Here is a 22,618-nt window from a genome sequence, read left to right on the forward strand (position 1 = left end):
AAACTGGGGAGGGGAGAAAGAGACTGGGTGCAGAGAGAGACAGACTGGAACGAGAGAGAGAAAGAGACTTGGTGGGAAGGGAGAGACTGGGGAGAAGAGAGAGACAGAGACACAGAGATTGGGGGAGGGGGGAAGAGAGAGTCACACAGAGACTGGGTGAGAGAGATGGGGAAAAGAGAGAGAGACTGGGTGGGGGAGCACGGGTGACTGGTGGGAGAGAGACACACACTTGGGGAGAGAGGGAGAGAAACTGGCCAGAGAGAAAGACTGTGGGAGAGAGAGAGCAAAACTGGGGAGGGGAGGGAGAGACTGGGGCAGAGAGAAAAAGAGAGAAATAGTGGAGGGGAGAGAGAGACAGACTAGAACGAGAGAGAGAAACAGACTGGGGGTACAGAAAGAGAGAGAGAGACTGGGGAGAAAAGAGAGAGAGAGACTGGGGAGAAAAGAGAGAGAGTTAGACTGGGGAGAAAAGAGAGAGAGAGAGACTGGGGAGAAAAGAGAGAGAGAGAGACTGGGGAGAAAAGAGAGAGAGAGAGACTGGGGAGAAAAGAGAGAGAGTTAGACTGGTGAGAAAAGAGAGAGAGAGAGACTGGGGAGAAAAGAGAGCAAGAGAGAGAGACACTAGGGAGAAAAGAGAGCGAGAGAGAGACACTAGGGAGAAAAGAGAGCAAGAGAGAGAGACACTAGGGAGAAAAGAGAGCGAGAGAGAGACACTAGGGAGAAAAGAGAGCGAGAGAGAGACACGGGAGAAAAGAGAGAGAGTTAGACTGGTGAGAAAAGAGAGAGAGAGAGACTGGGGAGAAAAGAGAGCAAGAGAGAGAGACACTTGGGAGAAAAGAGAGCGAGAGAGAGACACTAGGGAGAAAAGAGAGCAAGAGAGAGAGACACTAGGGAGAAAAGAGAGCGAGAGAGAGACACTAGGGAGAAAAGAGAGCGAGAGAGAGACACGGGAGAAAAGAGAGCGAGAGACACTGGGGAGAAAGGGGAGAAGAGAGAGAGAGAGAGAGACTGGGGAGAAGAGAGAAAGAGAGAGAGACTGGATGAGAGAGAAAGAGACGGTGAAAAGAGAGAGTGAGAGAGACTTGGGGGGGGGGAGAGAGAGAGAGACTTGGGGGAGTGTGGGGGGCAGTGGTGAGAGAGAGAGAGAGAGAGACTTGCTGCTGGGGGGTGGTGGTGTGGGTGGCAGAGGTAGGGGGGGTGGAGGTGGTGGGTGGGAAGCGAGGAGAGAGGCTGGCCAGAGAGAGACAGGAACATAGGAAATAGGCACTGGAGAAGGCCATTTAATCGCTTGTGTCTGCTCCACCATTCAACTAGATCATGCCTAATCTTACTACACTATCCTCATATCCCTTGATGTCTTTAATATATAGAAATCTATTAATCTCTACCTTGAATATACTCTATGACTGAGCCTCCATTGCCCTCAGGAATAGTGAAGAAATTCCTCCTCATCTCAGTCCTATATGGCCTACGCCTTATTCTGAGACTGTGTGCCCTGGATTTAGACTCACCAGTCAGGGGAAACTTCTTTCCTGCATCAACCCTGTCGAGCCCTGCAAGAATTTTGCATGTTTCGATGAGATCACCTCTCATTCTTTGAAACTCTGGAGAATACAGGTCCAGCTTCCTCAATTTTTCCTTATTGCACAATCCCACCATCCAGGATTTAGTCTGGTAAACCTTCGTTCCACTCCTTCTATCGCAACTATATCCTTCCTTTGGGTAAAGAAACCAAAACTGCACATAGTACTCCAGGTGCAGTCTTACCAAGGTTCTATACATTTTTAGCAAGATATCTTTACTCCTGTATTTGAATCCTCTTGCAATAAAGGCCAACATACCATTTGCTTTCCTAATTGCTTGCTGCACCTGCATGCTAGCTTTCACTGACTTATGAACAAGGACACCCAGGTCCCTTTGGACATCAACACTTCCCAATCTCTCTCCATTTAAGAAATACTGCGTCGTTCTGTTTTTTCTACCGAAGCAGATAACTTCACACTTATTCACATTATATTCCATTTGCCATGTTCTTGCCCATTAACTTAGCCTGTCCAAGTCCCCTTGAAGCCTCCTTTCATCCTCCTCACTACTTACATTCCCACTTAATTTTGTCATCAGCAAATTTGCAAATATTACAATTAGTCCCCACATCCAAATCATTTATATAGACTGTGAACAGCTGTGGCCCAAGCACTGATGCTTGGAGTACCCCACTATAGTAACAGCCTGCCATCCTGAGAATGACCCATTTATTCCTACTCTCTGTTTCCTGTTCTTTAACCAATTCTCAATCCATAGCAGTATATTACCCCCAATCCCATGTGTTGTAATTTTGTTTACTAACCTCTTGTGTGGGATCTTATCAAAAGCCTTCTGAAAATCCAAATACACCACATCCACTGGTGCCCCCCCGTCTATCTGCTAGTAGGTTTGTCAAACATGATTTCCCTTTCATAAATCCATGTTGACTCTGCCCAATCCTACCATTATTTTCCAATTATCATCCTTTATAATAGATTCTAACATTTTCCCTCAAACTGATGTCAGGCTAACAGGTCTGAAGTTCCCCGTTTTCTCTTTCCTGCCTTTCTTAAATAGTGGGGTTACATTTTCTCCCTTCCAATCTTCAGGAAGCATTACAGAATCTATAGAAGTTTGGAAGATGACCACCAATGCATCTGCTATCTCTACAGCCACCTCTTTCAACACTCTGGGATGTAGATCATCAGATCCAGATGATTTACCAACTTCCAGTCTCATTCATTTCTCCAGTACTACTGTTTTTACCAATACTAATTTCTTTCAGTTCCTCATTCTCACTATTCCCTTGGTTCTTTAGGATTTCTGGGAAGTTTTTTGTGTCTTCCTCCGTAAAGACGGACACAAAGTATTTGTTCAGTTTCTCTTCCATTTCCTTATTCCCCATTATAAATTCTCCTGTCTCTGCATGTAATGGGCCCACATTTGTCTTTGCTAATCTTTTCCTTTTCACATACCTATAGAAGCTTTTACAGCTGAGGGGAGGTGGTAGCGTAGTGGTCTTGTCACTGGACTAGTAACCCAGAGACCCAGGGTATTGCTCTGGGGACATGGGTTCAAATCCCACCAGGGCAGAAGGTGGAATTTGAATTCAATTAATAAATCTGGAATTAAAAGCTAGTCTAATGATGGCCATGAAACCATTGTCGATTGTTGTAAAAACCCATCTGGTTCACTAATGTCCTTTTGGGAAGGAAATCTGCTGTCCTTACCTGGTCTGGCCTACATGTGACTCCAGACCACAGCAATGTGGTTGACTCTTACATGCCCTCTGAAATGGCCTAGCAAGCCACTCAGTTGGGGTAATTGGGAATGGGCAATAAATGCTGGCCTGGCCAGCGACACCCACATCCCATGAATGAGTAAAAAAAAAAGTCAGTTTTTAAGTTTCACGCTAGTTTACTGTCATATTCTGTTTTCCCTTTCTTTATCAGTTTCTTGGTCCTCCTTTGCTGAATTCTAAAATGTTCACAATGCTCAGGCTTACTAATTTTTTGGCAACTTTATAAGCCTCTTCCTTGTTAGCCACAGTGAGATCACCTTTCCTGGTGGTTTTTTTATGCCTCAAAGGAATGTATATTTGTTGTAAACCATGTATTCTTTAAATGCTAGCCATTGCCAGTCTACCATCATACCTTTTAATGTAGTTTCGCTATCTACCACAGGCAACCTGCCCCTTGTACCTTTGTTGTTTCCTTTGTTTAGATTTAAGACCCTAGTTTCGGATTGAACTACATCACTTTCAAACTTAATGTAAAATTTTACGTATTATGGTCACTCTTCCCTCAAATCTCCTTTACAACGAGATTATTAGTTATCCCTTTATCATTGCACAATAATGGCTCATTCACTAGTTCTCGAAAAGCATCTCATATACATTTCAGGAATTCATCCTCCACCACATTCGTGCTAATTAGGTTTACCCAGTCTGTATGTAGATTGACGTGTCCCAGGATTGCTGTATTACCCTAGTTATGTGCAGCTCTAATTTCCTGATTTATATCATACCCTACATAACCACTACTGTTTGGTGGCCTATAAACAACTCCTACCCATGTTTGCTGCCCCTTGCCATTTCCAAGCTCCACCCAAACTGATTCTACATCTTGAATTTCCAATCTAAGATTCTGTCTCATTAATATACTGATATCATCCTTTATTAACATTGCTACCCCATCTCCTTTTCCTTTTTGCCTATCCTTCCTAAATGTCAAATACCCTTGAATGTTCAGTTCCCAGCTGAAGCCACAACTCTGTAATGGCAATTAGATCAGACCCGTTAATTTCTATTTGTGCCGTCAATTCATCTACCTTGTTGTGAATGCTGCATGCATTCAGATAGAGTGACTTTAATTTTGCCTATTTAACATTTTTCCATATTTCACCCTATTTGATGCTGGTCTTGTTTCCGCTGCCTTCCAATTTTGTTTACTACTTTTCTTCCTTCCATTGCCAGCTTTGTTTCCCTCCAATCTGAAATCTCTCTCAGGTTCTCATCTCCCTGCCAAGCTAGATTAAACCGTCCCCAACAGCACTCGCAAATCTCCCTGCAAGATATTGGTCCCGGTCCTGATAAGGTGTAACCCACCTGCCCCTGAACCGGTCCCCCATGCCTCAGAAATCTAAAGCCCTCCCTCCTGCACCATCTCTCCAGCCATGCGATCATTTGCTGTATCCTCCTATTTCTGTACTCACTGGCATGTGGCACTGGGAGTAATCCTGAGATTACTGCCTTTGAAGTCCTGCTTTTTAATCTCCTAGCTCTCTAAAATCTGCTTTCAGGACCTCATCCCTCCTTTTAACTAGGTCATTGGTACCGATGTGGACCATGACTTCTGGCTGTTCACTCTCCCCCATAAGAATGTCCTGCAGCCACACAGTGACATCCTTGACCCTGGCACCAGGGCGGCAACATGCCATCCTGGAGTCACATCTATGGCTGCAGAAACACCTGTCTGTTCCCCTAACTATTGAATCCTCTACCACTATTGCTCTTCCAGTGTTCTTCCTTCCCTCCTGTACAGCTGAGCCACCCATGTTGCCACAGACTTGGCTCTGGCTGTACTCCTCTGAGGAACCATTGCCCTCACCGGTATCCAAAACGGAAGACTGGTTAGTGAGCGAGATGGACTCAGTGGACTCCTGCACTACCTGCCTGGTCCTCCTGGACTGTCTGGTGGTCACCCATTCCCTCTTTGCCTGCACTCTCTTAACCTGTGGTGTGACCACCTCCCGAAATGTGCTATCCACGTAGTTCTCAGCCTCACGGGTGTTTCAGGTTGTTTCATCAGAACTGAAAAAAATCTACCTCAGTTTCAAAACTTTCAATTGATCCCCAGCCTCATCAGCTTATTGGGAGAGAATGTTTCATATTATCACTACCCTTTTGTGTGAAGAGGTGCTCCTGACATCACTCCTGAATAGCTTAGCTCTAATTTTCAAGCTATGCCACCTTGTTCTAGAATACCCCACCAGGGGAAATAGGGTAGATAAAGAGAAACTATCAAATCATCATAAATACCTTATCCCCATAATTTAATCCTTTTATCCTTGTATCATCCTGCCTGAGGTGAGCTAAATGCAAACCTGAAGATGGGGTCTAAGCAGAGCTCTATACAGCTGTAACATCACTTCCACCCCTTTATAATCCAGTCCCCTTGTGATGAAGGTTATGATTCCATTAGCCTTTTAATTATTTTTTGTATCTGTCCACCACTTTTTAGTGATTTCTATATATAGGCTCCTAAATCTCTGTTCATCCCCAGTTCCTACCTTCTCAGCAGTGAGAAAAATACTCTGATCTTTCTTATGTTTCAAATGGTTGACCGCACACTTTGCAGTTTTTCCCAAACAATCTATCAAAGTCCATTTGCATCATTCTGCTGATTGTATTACCTTAGTGCTCTTAACAAACTTGGAAACAACAGTTCTCTATTCTTTCATCTATGTCATTGATAACACGAGAAATTATTGTCCCAGTCAATTTCTGGTGGGTTGAAATTGCCAACTCCCGTAGTTGGTCCCTTACTAGTCACCCTGCTTATCTCATTTCGCACTTCAAATCAAGACTTTTACCCTGGCTTGGGGATCTGTAGCTTACCTCAGTAATAGTTCACTTCTGTAGTATTTTTGACTAGAAATATAAGTGGAACTAAGCAGTAATGGTCCCATTGAGCTGGACGAGGGAGGAGATCCTGGAACATGATGCTGTGTTCAACCATTTGAACTTCATTGAAAAATAATGCACCATGGATGCAGTCACAGAAAATGCAGTTTGTAATTTGTGTATAAATGGTTTTATGGTATTACTTAATTGGTCATCTCGTCCCAAACAGTAGCATAGGTGAGGTGGTACTTACATGAATGATCCAACACATTGATTGAATGACTTAAAAAATTAGTGACTTGTTCTGATTATTCTATTACAGCTATTCCTAAATAGTAACAGGAGTGTTACAATGCTAACCTGCGTTTTGCAAGGCTAAAAGTAATAGGAAGGTTTTTAATTTGCTAACTGTTTCTAATTTTTCAGGGGACCTCAGTTTGCTGGGCATCTCTATCTGGCCGTGATTCTCATGTCTTGTATCCTTTTAAATATTTTAAGCTGAATAATGCACTCTGACCTGATGGACAGAATTTTCAGATTTGGTTTCTCGTGATGGTTGTGACATCTATTGATCTGACACACCAGCTGAGTTCTGTATTAACTGGTCATTTTGTGATTCCTAAAATAAAATGTGTTACTCCTTTTTTCAAGAAGGCAATATTTAAAATTATTGCTGTTGAGCTTAAACTTGGTAACTTAAGAAGAGTAGGCCAATCAGCCCTCAGGCCCATTCCTATGTAATTTCCTGCTCCCATCTACACAATTTACTTTTCCTCCGAACATTTTTATTTATTAATGATGGTTGCATATCCAAGTTTGCAGATGACACTGGGACATACAATCATCATCAATAAATATGGCAAAAAGTTGAGGCTCCAGTACAGAGCCCTGGGGAACACTGCTAGTCACATGCTGCCAATCCCTTTATCCCTACTTTTGTTTCCTACCTCCCAAGCAATTACTTACCCATGTCACAAGGTAACCTGCAATTCCATTCAGACAACATCCATAGACACTCCCCTGTCCATCATGCTAGTGACCACCTCAAAAAATTCAACTCAATACTCAGACATGACCACCTCATCACAAATCCACTTGTGAAATTTAATCTCGAAAATTATTGTGGCTGCTCTTTGTGATGGCCTTGCCTTAATCCTAGTGGGCAAGTCTTTGTACTTAAAATGGGGGAGGCGGTGGCGTAGTGGTATTGTCACTGGACTAGCAACCCAGAGAGCCAGGCTATTGCTCTGGGGACATGGGTTCAAATCCCACCACAGCAGAAGGTGGAATTTGAATTCAATTAATAAATCTGGAATTAAAAAGATAGTCTAATGATGGCTGTGAAATCATTGTTGATTGTTGTAAAAACCCATCTGGTTCACTAATGTCATTTAAGGAAGGAAATCTGCCGTCCTTACCTGGTCTGGCCTACATGTGACTCCAGAGCCACAGCAATGTGGCTGACTCTTAGATGCCCTCTGAAATGGCCTAGCAAGCCACTCAGGGCAATTAGTGATGGGTAATAAATGCTGGCCTGGCCAGTGACGCCCACATCCAGTGAATAAAAAAAAGCTTAAAACTGTTTATGAAATGAGCTACATTCAGTCCATCATATTTCCATATTGTTATGTGCAATAATATCAATGTTCAATGCTTGTGTTACTTTAAAAAAAAAATTGTACCTACATGTAGAGTAGTAAGTTACTGTATACACCCATCCATTCATGCACCCTCATTGATAGAAAATGAAAGGAGGAAAAAGGTTATTGCGCAAAGTAGGAGCTCATAGTGTAAGGCGTAACGTAATAGCATGGATAGAAGATTGACTGGCTGGCAGAAAACAAAGAGTATGCATAAGTGGGCCCTTTTCTGATTGGCAGGCTGTGATGAGTGGAGTCTTGCAGGGGTCTGTGCTGGGGCCTCAACTTTTTACAATTTATATCAATGACTTAGATTAGGGGAGCGATGGCATGTTAACTAAATTTGCAGATAACACAAAGATAGGTAGGAAAGTATGTTGTGATGAGAACATAAGGAGGTTGCAGACCGGTATACATAGGTTGAGTGAGTGGGCAAAAATCTAGCAGATGGAGTATAATGTTGGAAAATGTGAAGTTGTTTACTTTGGCAGGAAGGGTAAAAAAGCAACGTATTACTTAAACGGAGAACAACTGCAGAATTCTGAGGTACAGAGAGATCTAGGTGTTCGAGAGTCACAAAAAGTTAGTATGCAGGTACAGCAAGTAATAAAGAAGGCTAAGGGAATGCTATCCTTTATTATGTGAGTAATTGAAAATAAAAGTAAGGATGTCATGCTTCAGTTATACAGGGCATTAGTGAGACCACATCTCGAATACTGTGTGCAGTTTTGGTCTCCTTATTTAAGGAAGGATGTAAATGCGTTGGAGGAGGTTCAGAGGAGGTTTACTAGATTGGTACCTGGAATGAGCAGGTTGTCTTATAAGGAAAGGTTGGACAGACTGGGCTTGTTTTCACTGTAGTTTAGAAGAGTGAGGGGACACTTGATTGAAGTATATAAGATTACCTTCACAAATCTTTCCCGTGACTCGCTGTTGCCTGTTTGCAAAAGGATGTCCATATACCTAGTCCTGGCTTTCTCAATGTGCTCTGTTTCCAAAGCTGCAACTGTCAGACACATTGCTTTTATCTCTTTTGTTTGGCTTGATTTGGATATCTTTTATGAATCTGCTGTTAGTATAAGTATTTCAGCTACACTACACTGGACAAAAGGCAGATGGAATATAATGTGAATAAGTGTGAAGTTATCCACTTTGGTAGAAAAAAAGGAGAGTATTTCTTAAATGGAGAGAGGTTGGGAAGTGTTGATGTCCAAAGGATGTCCTTGTTCATGAGTCACTAAATGCTGGCATGCAGCTGCAGCAAGCAATTAGGAAGGCAAAGGGAAAGGGGATTTCATCGTAAGGGGATTTGAGTACAGGAGTACAGAAGTCTTGCTGCAATTGTATAGAGCCTTGGTGAGACCGCACCTGGAGTATTGTGTACAGTTTTGGTCTCCTTATCTAAGGAAGGATATACTGGTCATAGAGGGAGGGAGTGCAATGGAGGGTCATCAGACTAATCCCTGGGATGACAGGATTGTCTTATGAGGAGCGATTGAGGAGGATGGGCCTGTATTCTCTAGAGTATCGAAGAATGAGAGGTCATCTCATTGAAACTTACAAAATTCTTACAGTGCGTGACAGAGTGGATATAGGTAGGATGTTTCCCCTGGCTGGTAAGTCTAGAAAGAGGGGACACAGTCTCAGAATAAGGGGTAGGACATTTAAGACTGAGATGAGAAGGAATTTCTTCACTCAGAGGGTGGTGAATCTTTGGAATTCTCTACCCCAGAGGGCTGCAGAAGCTCAATCATTGAGCATGTTAAAGATAGAAATCAATTAATATCTGGATACTAATGAGATCAAGAGATATGATGATAGCGCGGGAAAGTGTCGTTGAGATAGATGATCAGCCATGATCTAATTGAATGGCGGATCAGACGCGACCGGCTGAATGGCCTTCTCCTGCTCCTGTGTTCTTATGGTCCTAAAGCATATCCGTGGTTTCAGCTTTTTTTGAAAAAGAATTATAGTCAGTTCTGTCACGTAATTAATCATTTAGAGATTGGTGATTGGCTGCAAGCAGCTTGAATGACCCATTTACTTTTGACCAGATTGGCAGGTGAAGCCAGTGCCACGTGCTAGTCAGAGTAGAACTAGCAGGATATATCGGCTGAAGAGATGATGTGAGGGGGAGGGTTTTAGATTCATGGGACATTGGGTCTGGTTCTGGGAGCGGTGGGACCGGTACAAACTGGACAGGTTACACCTGGGTCGGACCGGGACTGATGTCCTGGGGGGGTATTTGTTAGAGTGGTTGGGGAGGGTTTAAACTAAAATGGCAGGGGGGTGGAACCTTTGCAAGGAGTCAGAGGAGGGGGGAATCAAACACAAGAGCAAAAGACAGTAAGGGGAATAAGAAAAGTGATAGGCAGAGAAATCAAGGGCCAGATTCAAACAGGGCCCCAGTGAAAAATAGTGGGAAGGGACCAAGTAATGTTAAAAAGACAAGCCTTAAGGCTTTGGGCCTTAATGCGTGGAGAATTTGCAATAAAGTGGATGAATTAATCGCACAAATAGATGTAAACGGCTATGATATAGTCGGGAGTGTGGAAACATGGCTGCAAAGTGATCAGGGATGGGAAATGAACATCCAGGGGTATTCAGTATTTAGGAAGGACAGACAAAAAGCAAAAGGTGGTGGAGTTGCATTGCTGGTTAAAGAGGAAATTAACGCAATAGTGAGGGAAGATGTCAGCTCTGACGATGTGGAATCTGCATGGGTAGAGCTGAGAAACACTAAGGGGCAAAAAACGTTAGTGGGGGTTGTATATAGACTGCCAAACTGTAGTGGTGATGTTGGGAATGGCAGTAAACAGAAAATTAGAGAGGCATGCGATAAAGGAACATCTGTAATTATGGGTGACGTTAATCTGCATATAGATTGGGCAAATCAAATTAGTCACAATACCATAGAGGAGGAATTCTTGGAGTGTAGACGGTATGGTTTTCTGGACCGATACGTTGAGGAACCAACTAGAAAACAGACCATCCTAGTCTGGGTATTGTGTAATGAGAGAGAAATAATTGACAATCTAGTTGTGCGAGACCCCTTGGGGATGAGCGTCCATAATATGATAGAATTCTTCATCAAGGTGGAGAGTGACGAAGTTGATTCTGAGACTAGGGTCCTGAATCTTAGTAAAGGAATCTACCAAGGTATGAGGTGCGAGTTGGCTATTATGGATTGGGAAACATTACTTAAAGGGATGACGGTGGAAAGGCAATGGCAAACATTCAAAGAGCGCATGGATGAACTGCAACAATTGTTTATTCCTGTCTGGTGCAAAAGTAAAATGGGAAAGGTAGCCAAACCATGGCTTACAAGGGAAATTAGAGATAGCATTATCTATAGGAAGAGGCATATAAATTCACCAGAAAAAACAACAGACCTGAGGATTGGGAGCAGTTTAGAATTCAGCAAAGGAGGACCAAGGGATTGATTAAGAAGGGGAAAATAGAGTACGAGAGCAAGCTTGCGGGGAACATAAAAACTGACTGCAAAAGTTTTATAGTTATGTAAAGAGAAAAAGATTAGTGAAGACAAATGTCGGACCCTTACAGTCAGAAAACAGGGGAATTTATTATGGGGAATAAAGAAATGGCTGACCAACTAAATGCATACTTTGGTTCTGTCTACACAAAGGAGGACGCAAATATCATACCAGAAATGTTGGGGAACACAGGGTTTAGTGAGAGAGAGGAACTGAAGGAAATCAGTATTAGTAGAGAAATGGTGTTGGGGAAATTGATGGGATTGAAGGCCGATAAATTCCCAGGGCCTGATGGTCTGCATCTCAGAGTACTTAAGGAAGTGGCCCTAGAAATTGTGGATGCATTGGTGGTTATCTTCCAAGATTCTATAGACTCTGGAACAGTTCCTACAGATTGGAGGGTAGCTAATGTAACCCCACTATTTACAAAGGGAGGTAGAGAGAAAGCAGGGAATTATAGACCAGTCAGCCTGACGTCGGTAGTGGGGAAAATTCTAGGGTCCATTATCAAAGATTTTATAGCAGAGCACTTAGAGAACAGTGGTAAAATCAGACAGAGTCAGCGCAGATTTATGAAAGGGAAATCATGCTTGACAAATCTACTAGAATTCTTTGAGGATGTAACTAGTAGAGTTGCGGGGGAGCCAGTGGATGTGGTTTATTTGGACTTGCAGAAGGCTTTCGACAAAGTCCCACATAAGAGATAAAGCGCATGGGATTAGGGGTCGTGTATTGCGATGGATAGAAAATTGGTTGGCGGACAGGAAACGAAGTGTAGGGATAAATGGGTCTTTTTCCGAATGGCAGGCAGTGACTAATGGGGTACTGCAGGGATCGGTGCTAGGACTCCAGCTATTGACAATATACATTAATGATTTAGATGAGGGAACTAAATATAATATCTCCAAATTTGCAGATGACACAAAACTGAGTGGGAGGGTGAGTCGCGAGGAGGATGCAGAGAGGCTTCAGGGTGATATGGACAAGTTGAGTGAGTGGGCTAATGCATGGCAGATGCAGTATAATGTGGATAAATGTGAGGTTATCTACTTTGGCAGCAAAACAAGAAGGCAGATTATTATCTGAACGACTGTAAACTGAGAGAGGGGAATATGCAACAAGACCTGGGTGTTTTCATACACCAGTTGCTGAAGGTAACCATGAAGGTGCAACAGGTGGCAAAAAAGGCAAATGGTATGTTGGCCCTTCATAGCGAGAGGATTCGAGTACAGGAGCAGGGATGTCTTGCTGCAATAATACAGGACCTTGGTGAAGCCACACCTTGAATATTGTGTGCAGTTTTGGTCTCCTTATCTGAGGAAGGCTGTTCTTGCTATAGCGGGAGTGCAGCGAAGGTTTACCAGACTGATTCCTGGGATGGCGGGACTGACGTATGAGGAGAGATTGAGTCGGTTAGGATTATATTCACTGGGGTTCAGAAGAGTGAGGGGGGATCTCATAGAAACCTATAAAAGTCTAACAGGACTTGACAGAATAGATGCAGAAAGGATGTTCCCAATGGTGGGGGAGGCCAGAACCAGGGGTCATAGTCGAAGGATATGGGGTAAACCATTCAGGACTGAGATGAGGAGAAATCTCTTCACCCAGAGAGTGGTGAACCTGTGGAATTCGCTACCACAAAAAGCAGTTGGGGCCAAAACATTGTATGTTTTCAAGAAGGAGTTAGATATAGCTCTTGGGTCTAAAGAGATGAAAGCATATGGGACGAAAACAGGAACCGGTTACTGAGTTGGATGGTCAGCCATGATCATAATGAATAGCGGAGCAGGCTTGAAGGGCCGAATGGCCTCCTCCTGCTCCTATTTTCTGTGTTTGTAAGCAGTTTGTAAAAAGGGAATTGTACATTTTTTGATGAGGGATAGACCTGCACTGACTAACCTCACAGAAGCCTTTCCTTTGTTGTATAGAAGAACTTCCATGATGCTAAGTTATTATAGGGAGGAGGGAAAATGTGTGTTGGAGATGAGGAGGGATTGTTTACAAAGTCATCTACCCTCAGTGCAAGATGCTTCAACCAATAAATCATAATAACCAATTACAAGGAAACCACGTGGATCACATCCCCTGTTCGAAATATTTCTTCATTGGAAATTCATCAATCACTGAACATTTAAGAAAGTCAGCTCCTTGAGAAAATTCAAGCTACTGTGAGCTGACTGTCTGCAGATCTTTCTTCAGAATAACGAGAGATGTAGAATAAGGGGCAGATTAAATCAGTGAAGTGGCAACTGACAAATAGAGAATTAACAGTACATATTTTTCTATCGGGGAACAATCTCCCATATAACTTTTTATCATAAGTTATATGATTTGCTTGATAATTTTCCTTAAAACTGTGCCATGCCAGGCTTTGTCTTTCAGGTCATGCAGACACCCCGGGATGCATAAGCCTACTCCCAGCTTCGATCTTTAGTAATTCAAACTCTGGTAGGGATTATATCCATACATTTACCTCCTGGGAATGTTATAAAGTTGTATTTGTTTTCCAAAACTATTTTTCTCCTCTTGTATTGTTTTATGTGCTGCTCATTGGTGAAGAAGGTGGGTGAAAAGCTTCTTAACCAGTGAATCTAGCAGCCTTGCCTCTGTTTGGTATCTTTCCCTGAAGACATAGTTTTAAAAAATGTTTTGCATTCACCATTTTAACCTTTTCAAAATATTCTGTGGTATTGGATAAGATCTGTCTTCACAAAAATATGGTTGATGCTTATTGTACCTTAACCGGACTCAGCTCTCTGGTCAGATCTGATCAGGTCAGTTTGTACAGCTGTAATTTGTCATTGAGATTTCCAGCTTGGTACTTGATACTTAAGGGGTACGCGGTGGCATAGTAGTATTATCACTGGACTAGTAACCCAGAGACCCAGGGTATTTCTCTGGGGACATGGGTTCGAATCCTACCACAGCAGAAGGTGGAATTTGAATTTAATTAATAGATCTGGAATTTAAAAAGCTAGTCTAATGATGGCATTGAAACCATTGTCGATTGTTGTAAAAACCCATCTGGTTCACTAATGTCCTTTAGAGAAGGAAATCTGCTGTCCTTACCTGGTCTGGCCTACATGTGACTCCAGACGCACAGCAATGTGGTTAACTCTTACATGCCCTCTGAAATGGCCTAGCAAGCCACTCAGTTGTACCTGACCGCTACGAAGTCAATAAAAAGGAATGAAACCGGGCGGACCACCCGGCATCGACCTAGGCACCGGAAACGATAACGGCAAACTCAGCCCTGTCGACCCTGCAAAGTCCTCCTTACTAACATATGGGGGCTTGTTCCAAAGTTGGGCGAGCTGCCCCACAGACTAGTCAAGCAACAGCCTGACATAGTCATACTCAGGGAATCATACCTTACAGACAATGTCCCAGAAACTGCCATCACCATCCCCGGGTATGTCCTGCCCACCGGCAGCACAGACCCAGCAGAGGTGGCGGCACAGTGGTATACAGTAGGGAGGGAGTTGCCCTGGGCGTCCTCAACATCGACTCCGGACCCCATGAAGTCTCATGGCATCAGGTCAAACATGGGCAAAGTAACCTCCTACTGATTACCACCTACCGCCCTCCCTCAGCTGATGGGTCAGTACTCCTCCATGTTGAACAGCACTTGCAGGAAGCACTGAGGGTGGCAAGGACACAGAATGTACTCTGGGTGGGGGACTTCAATGTCCATCACCAATAGTGGCTCGGGTGCACCACTACTGCCCAAGCTGGCCAAGTCCTAAAGGACATATCTGCTAGACTAGGTATGCGGCAGGTGGTGAGGGAACCAACAAGAGGGGAAAACATACTTGACCTCATCCTCACCAATCTGCCTGCCGCAGATGCATCTGTCCATGACAGTATTGGTAGGAGCGACCACCGCGCAGTTGTTGTGAAGACAAAGTCCCGCCTTCACATTGAGGATACCCTCCTTCGTGTTGTGTGGCAGTACCACTGTGTTAAATGGGGTAGATTTCTAACAGATATAACTATGCAAAACTGGGCATCCATGAGGCACTGTGGGCCATCAGCAGCAGCAGAATTGTACGCAACCACAATCTGTAACCTCATGGCCCAGCATATCCCCCACTCTACCATTAACATCAAGCCAGAAGACCAACCCTGGTTCAATGAAGAGTGCAGGAGGGCATGTCAGGAGCAGCACCAGGCATACCTCAAAATGAGCTGTCAACCTGGTGAAGTTACAACACAGGACTAACTGCGTGCCAAACTGTGTAAGCAGCATGCAATAGACAGAGCTGAGCGATCCCATAACCAACAGATCAGATCTAAGCTCTGCAGTCCTGCCACATCCTGTCTGGAATGGTGGTGGACAATTCAACAACAAACTGGAGGAGGTGGCTCCACAAATATCCCCATCCTCAATGATGGGGGAGCCCAGCACATCAGTGTGAAAGATAAGGCTGAAGCATTTGCAACAATCTTCAGCCAGAAGTGCCAGGTTGATTATCCACCTCACCCTCCTCCTGAAGTCCCCAGCATCACAGATTCCAGACTTCAGCCAATTCGATTCGCTCCGCGTGACATCAAGAAACAACTGAAGGCACTGGAATATTGCAAAGGCTATGGGCCATGACAATATTCCGGCAATAGTACTGAAGACCTGTGCTCCAGAACATGCCGCACCCCTAGCCAAACTGTTCCAGTACAGCTACAACACTGGCATCTACCCGGCAATATGGAAAATTGCTCAGATATGTCCTGTACACAAAACAAGAAGCACTGCAGCAACGCACCATGGCTGCTGAGACAGCACCTTCCAAACCCGCGACCTCTACCAACTAGAAGGACAAGGGCAGCAAATGTATGGGAACACCATCACCTGCAAGTTCCCCTCCAAGTCACACACCATCCTGACTTGGAACTATATCACCGTTCCTTCACTGTCTCTGGGTCAAAATGCTGGAACTCCCTTCCTAACAGCACTGTGGGTGTACCTACCCCACATGGACTGAAGTGGTTCAAGAAGGCAGCTCACCACCACCTTCTGTAGGACAATTAGGGATGGGCAATAAATGCTGGCCTGGCCAGCGACGCCCACATCCCATGAATGAATTTAAAAAAAGTTGAGCTGTAATTTGTTCTCGAGTCATAGAGTAATTTATGGCTTAGAAGAGGCCATTCGGCCCATCTAGTCAATGACGGCTCTCCGCAGAACAATCCAATCAATTCCACTCCGTCCCCGTAGCCCTAAAAGTTTATTTCCTTCAAGTGGCCATCCAAATTTCCTTTTGAAATCATTGATTATCTCTGCTTCCACCACCCTTGTAGGCAGCAAGTTCCAGGTCATTACCACTCACTGTGTAAAAAATGTTCTTCCTCACATTTCCCTGCATCTCTTGCCCAAAACCTGTGTCCCCTAGTGCTTGTGTCATCAGTTAACAGGAACAGGTTTTCTTTGTCTAACTTGTCTAAGCCTGTCTTAATCTTGTACCCCTCTGTCAAATCTCCCCTCAATCTCTTTTGCTCCAGGAGAACAACCCCAGCTTTTCCAACCTAACCTTGTAGCTAAAATCCTTCATCCCTGGAACCATTCTTGTAAATAGCCTTTGGACCCTCTCAAGGATCCACACATTCTTCTAAAGTGTGGTGACCAGAACTGGTCGAGGGGCTAATTGGCCTACTTTTGTCTTATGTTCTATGGGTATTGCAGAAAAGTTTGAGAAAGGTTAGCGGATTTTTGCATTTCACTGGGTAGAGAATGGACCTCTCCCACCAGTTTCACCTAAATCCAGGATGACAGTTTAACCTGTAGTAATAATTAAAGGACCACTCGAATTTTGATTACCTTATGTTGGTTTTAGTAAATGCAGTTCTCAGCACGTGGAGTCAGTCGGACTTGTAACCACTGTACTTGCAAACTACAGCACATTCACTTTTTAAGTGTACTTTTCCTCCAGATTCATTATTTTTAATGTATCTTATTATATTTAACATTAGCCACATCTAAAAATAGGATTGCTTACACAGTTCCCTTGAATGTTTTATTTCCTTGAAGTATGAACATTTTAGATTAAGACATTTCACATTTTAATGACATTGTTTTTCTTAGTCAAGTTATGTGTTTCAGATTTAAATTAGGATCAGTTCATACTTAATAAAAATTATCAATTTTACTCAGAGACTAGGACTGGAATTGGCAGGCTGTCAGCCTGTGAGGTTAGTGGAAATAAGTCAAGATTTTTCCAACAAAATGTCTTTTTAAAACATAATTTCAATTCCTCCCAAAATAAAAGTCAAAACTTGAAAAATAGGGGAACGGGCACTACAAAATGGGAGAAAATCTTGGACAGCAACTAGCAAAATGTGTTGAAAAGCTGAACATATTAACGGAACAAATATTCCAGCACGTTTGTGACCTGCCTCCACCACCACCTGTAATGTCTGGTCAACGGTGACCTTGATTCTTCATTAGAAGTCTTTAATTTTAAACTATCTTAACAGAGCAAGTGGCTGTTCAACTTACCAAAAAGTTTAAACCCGACCAAATGCTGCCAGCAAACCCCAAAGACCATTTATTTATTTCACTGCTCACAGTTTAGAGATACAGCACTGAAACAGGCCCTTTGGCCCACCGAGTCTGTGCCGACCATCAACCACCCATTTATACTAATCCTACACTAATTCCATGCTTTTTGGCATGTGGGAGGAAACCGGAGCACCCGGAGGAAACCCACACAGACACAGGGAGAACTTGCAAACTCCACACAGGCAGTACCCAGAATTGAACCCGGGTTGCTGGAGCTGTGAGGCTGCGGTGCTAACCACTGCGCCACTGTGCCGCCCTCTAATCCTACACTAATCCCATATTCCTACCACATCCCCACTTGTCCCTATATATTTCCCTACCACCTACCTATACTAGGGGCAATTTATAATGGCCAATTAACCTATCAACCTGCAAGTCTTTGGCATGTGGGAGGAAACCGGAGCACCCGGAGGAAACCCACGCAGACACAGGGAGAACTTGCAAACTCCGCACAGGCAGTACCCAGAATCGAACCCAGGTCCCTGGAGCTGTGAGGCTGCGGTGCTAACCACTGCGCCACTGTGCCGCCCCAATGATGACTGAGAATCTGCAGCTTCTAATTTAATGCAAATTGCAACATGTTACAGTGAACAGGGGAAAATTAACAATTTCTGCCTGTCCCCAGGCAAAAAGCAGAGAGGTTTCCCCAAGCAGCTTCACTGAAACTGTAAGTCAAGCTTTTGGAAACTTGCTGCACTGACCTCCTGACAGTGAAGTGCAGAGTGGTTTCCATATTGAGAGAGAGAGAGGTGAGGGAGTACACAAGAGAGAGCACGAGTAGACGGGAAGTGCAGGAAGATCCATCGTTAAGCAATTTCTCCTGCACACCTTCCAGAGATGTCTCTGGTATCCCCAGGGCTGTGCGTACCACAGTTTGGGAACTGCTGTATTAGTGGATCTCCTATTTGCTGTTACAGTAAGTTGCATAACTCACTGCTTTATAAGAGCCACATTCTACCATGTAATTCAGAATCTGTTATTTTACTAATGAAGCTGTGTAAGGCCACACATCTGATTGCTGCTCCAGTAATATTAGATGGTGCCAATTTAATTGTCCTTCAAGCTGCAGATAACAGCATTTATTTCAAAAAGATATAATTGGTAAAATCACCGCTGTTAATGGCCAGGTGGCAAGGAGTGTGGGTGGTTCCCACGGTTCAACTCCCAACTGAACACAGCAAGTGTTTTTGTCGCTAGGGTTTTAACCCTTTTTGTTTAATTTGTCAAATAAACAGACAGTGACAGGTTTTCATGTAGGTTTAAAACAGAAGATTAACCATTTATTGAGCAGTATTCATTCCTGAAAGGGTCACACCCACACCCACATTCAGTTGCACACATACACACACAGACACACACAAAAGAGATAGAGAGGAAAAGAATAAGTGGTTTCAAATGAGGTAGGTTTTCGGGGTTCATGGTAAACCCATTGAATGTTCTCGGAGGTCATTATCTCTTTTAAAGTTGTTCTTTTGGGCCTCCTTATCTCGAGAGACAATGGATACGCGCCTGGAGGTGGTCAGTGGTTTGTGAAGCAGCGCCTGGAGTGGCTATAAAGGCCAATTCTGGAGTGACAGGCTCTTCCACAGGTGCTGCAGAGAAATTTGTTTGTCGGTGCTGTTGCACAGTTGGCTCTCCCCTTGCGCCTCTGTCTTTTTTCCTGCCAACTACTAAGTCTCTTCGACTCGCCACAATTTAGCCCTGTCTTTATGGATGCCCGCCAGCTCTGGCGAATGCTGGCAACTGACTCCCACGACTTGTGATCAGTGTCACACGATTTCATGTCACGTTTGCAGACGTCTTTATAGCGGAGACATGGACGGCCGGTGGGTCTGATACCAGTGGCGAGCTCGCTGTACAATGTGTCTTTGGGGATCCTGCCATCTTCCATGCGGCTCACATGGCCAAGCCATCTCAAGCGCCGCTGACTCAGTAGTGTGTATAAGCTGGGGGTGTTGGCCGCTTCAAGGACTTCTGTGTTGGAGATATAGTCCTGCCACCTGATGCCAAGTATTCTCCGGAGGCAGCGAAGATGGAATGAATTGAGACGTCGCTCCTGGCTGGCATACGTTGTCCAGCCCTCGCTGCCATAGAGCAAGGTACTGAGGACACAGGCCTGATACACTCGGACTTTTGTGTTCCGTGTCAGTGCGCCATTTTCCCACACTTTCTTGGCCAGTCTGAACATAGCAGTGGAATCCTTACCCATGCGCTTGTTGATTTCTGCATCTGGAGACAGGTTACTGGTGATAGTTGAGCCTAGGTAGGTGAACTCTTGAACCACTTCCAGAGCGTGGTCGCCGATATTGATGGATGGAGCATTTCTGACGTCCTGCCCCATGATGTTCGTTTTCTTGAGGCTGATGGTTAGGCCAAATTCATTGCAGGCAGCCGCAAACCTGTCGATGAGACTCTGCAGGCACTCTTCAGTGTGAGATGTTAAAGCAGCATCGTCAGCAAAGAGGAGTTCTCTGATGTTGTAGGTCTGGGTTTTTTGTAGATTTCTCTGGTAGTTGAGACTTTCTCCCAGCTCTCAGCTGGACAGGCTTTTGTGAGGTTTGTTCTGCGATCTCTCTCTCTCTCTCTCTCTCTCTCCCTGCAGTGATACTTTTTAAGGGGGAAATGGTGCATCTGTTGGGAAATGCAGATCCCCCTCCTTTTGGTGACCAACAATGGCCCCGGGATGTGGCTACTTCACACCACCTTTGTTTCAAAAGAACCCATTCAATTCAAAAATGTCTTGATGGGTATAATTGATCCCTCTTAGCTTAGAAGGTATCTTTTGTCCTTACCAGACAGTAGGACAGTTTGAATATACAGGGCCAGGTCATTTGACCTTTGATGGCCATTTAGCAGCACATTGTCCACTTCTTAAAGGAAAAGTCCATTTTTTATAACTCTTCAATTTGGGTTCAGTATTTCAGTCACCGCACATCATGGAAGCACGGCACCTCAGTGAACATAATGGTGAATCAGGGACCTCGGAAGCAGCATGGCTGAGCCCATCTGGATCAATGAACTAATCCAACAGATCAATAGCAGCACAATCTGTATCACAGAATTCTGAATTTCAAATCTTTTCACTATGCTGAACTTGGTCACTTGCAGAAATTTGTCTTGAGTTACGGACACACTCAAATGCCAGTGATTCACTTTTCAGCAACATTCTAAGTTTTTTTTTAAACCATTTATTTTGAAGAAGGCATTCATAATTTAGGTTTCATTAAACAATTGGAGGGCAGGGTGTGAAATTGAACTTTATTTTGCCTATATCTTGGGTGCAAAATGGGGTCAAAAAGTTCAATTTATGGGGACTATGCCCCATCCCCCAAGGTGGCTTGAAATGCATGCAACACTATATTGGCTTGGGTGATTGTTGGGTATCCTTAGTGGTTGCCTTACACGGGCATTGGGGCATGAGCTAATGAGGGGCCTAACAACTGTTTCAAGAGCCCCATTCCAAAATTGTTTCGAACTGCATGCGTTTTCAGTACTTTTGGGGACCTGATAAGTTCTCCTTAAAGGGACTGCTGGAGGCTGCCGACTTGAGGGTACTTTTTTTTAACCTGCCTTAATGTGGAGTCAGAGGGAGAACGAGTGGTCCTTCGGTTCCCACAGCACTACTGCTCACCTCTGCTGGCCCACTCTCACATTCCCCCCCCCGCCCCAGAAATAATTAATATACAACAACAGACTGTGCGTAATTCAAAATGCTTTAAACAGGAAGCTCTTTGCTTTTCCCTCCTGGAAAAGTTACCTCTCGGCTAAGTATGTTCTAATTGTATCTCCTCCATAAGGATTAATTGCATAGAGCTGCACTTTACCAATTAAAACTGCTGAAAACACTGTGTAACTGTTTTCAATATAATCCATATGAACTCCTGTTCTTATTGCATCTGCAGAGGATCACCCGAGTATGCTGTGCCACTTTAAGAGTTCAACAGCCTGGACTTGCGCCTGGTGCTTCAACCCACAAGCTGACAAGTGCTTTAGTACAGGTAGAGTTAGCAAAAAGTTAGAGAGTGAACCAGCTCCTCTTAGTATTTGGAAACATAAATCTGCATTTCCTTGTATATTGTGATCATTTTACTTTTGTTCAAGTCAATGGAGATTTTTCTATCTATTGTGTCCTAAAAGCATTGTGTTCAATAATTGAAATCAAAGTGACTGAGTTTTCCAGACTAACATTTGTATTCAGTTGATGGGTTATTGAGCTACATTTACCAGCACAGTCTTATTTATTTATTTTTATTTAGAGATACAGCACTGAAACAGGCCCTTCGGCCCACCGAATCTGTGCCGACCAACAACCACCCATTTATACTAACCCTACAGTAATCCCATATTCCCTATCACCTCCCTACACTAGGGGCAATTTACAATGGCCAATTTACCTATCACCTGCAAGTCTTTTGCAAGTGGGAGGAAACCGGAGCAATGGGCGAAAACCCACGCAGACACAGGGAGAACTTGCAAACTCCACACAGGCAGTACCCACTGCTCTGTGCTGAGTTATTTAAAAACAGGCTAGTGTGGGTACTATAATTAGCCTCCAAGTACTTGCATAGGAAAGGGAAGTGGGGAGACATCTGCTCCCAGTTGTTCACTTCGTCTCCCTCTGCCAATTCCGCACATGGAAGTCTGGGGTGGGCAGGATTGGATTCAGCTATGATGGTCCTGACAGTTGAGTACCACAGACAGTAAATGTTAAGGTTAATATGCTGAGAATGACTGAGTACTGGAAGCTTGCTGTGTCTGTGGAACTGTACCCAAATATGATTCA

The 22,618-nt window shown here is 43.9% G+C and overlaps 1 protein-coding gene across 2 annotated transcripts in view; it reads left to right on the plus strand.

Annotated features, from left to right (window-relative positions):
• wdr21 (WD repeat domain 21) overlaps positions 1-22,618 on the plus strand; it is a 145,043-nt gene that overhangs the window by 91,137 nt on the left and 31,288 nt on the right. For both annotated transcript variants that reach the window (XM_068038400.1, XM_068038401.1), the window contains exons 8-10: positions 6,575-6,624; positions 13,651-13,730; positions 21,738-21,833. In XM_068038400.1, the coding sequence (XP_067894501.1) occupies positions 6,575-6,624; positions 13,651-13,730; positions 21,738-21,833 (226 nt within the window). The remainder of the gene's footprint in view (positions 1-6,574; positions 6,625-13,650; positions 13,731-21,737; positions 21,834-22,618) is intronic.

This window comes from Heterodontus francisci, chromosome 9 (genome assembly GCF_036365525.1).
Source record: "Heterodontus francisci isolate sHetFra1 chromosome 9, sHetFra1.hap1, whole genome shotgun sequence".
Classification (NCBI taxonomy): Eukaryota; Metazoa; Chordata; class Chondrichthyes; order Heterodontiformes; family Heterodontidae; genus Heterodontus; species Heterodontus francisci.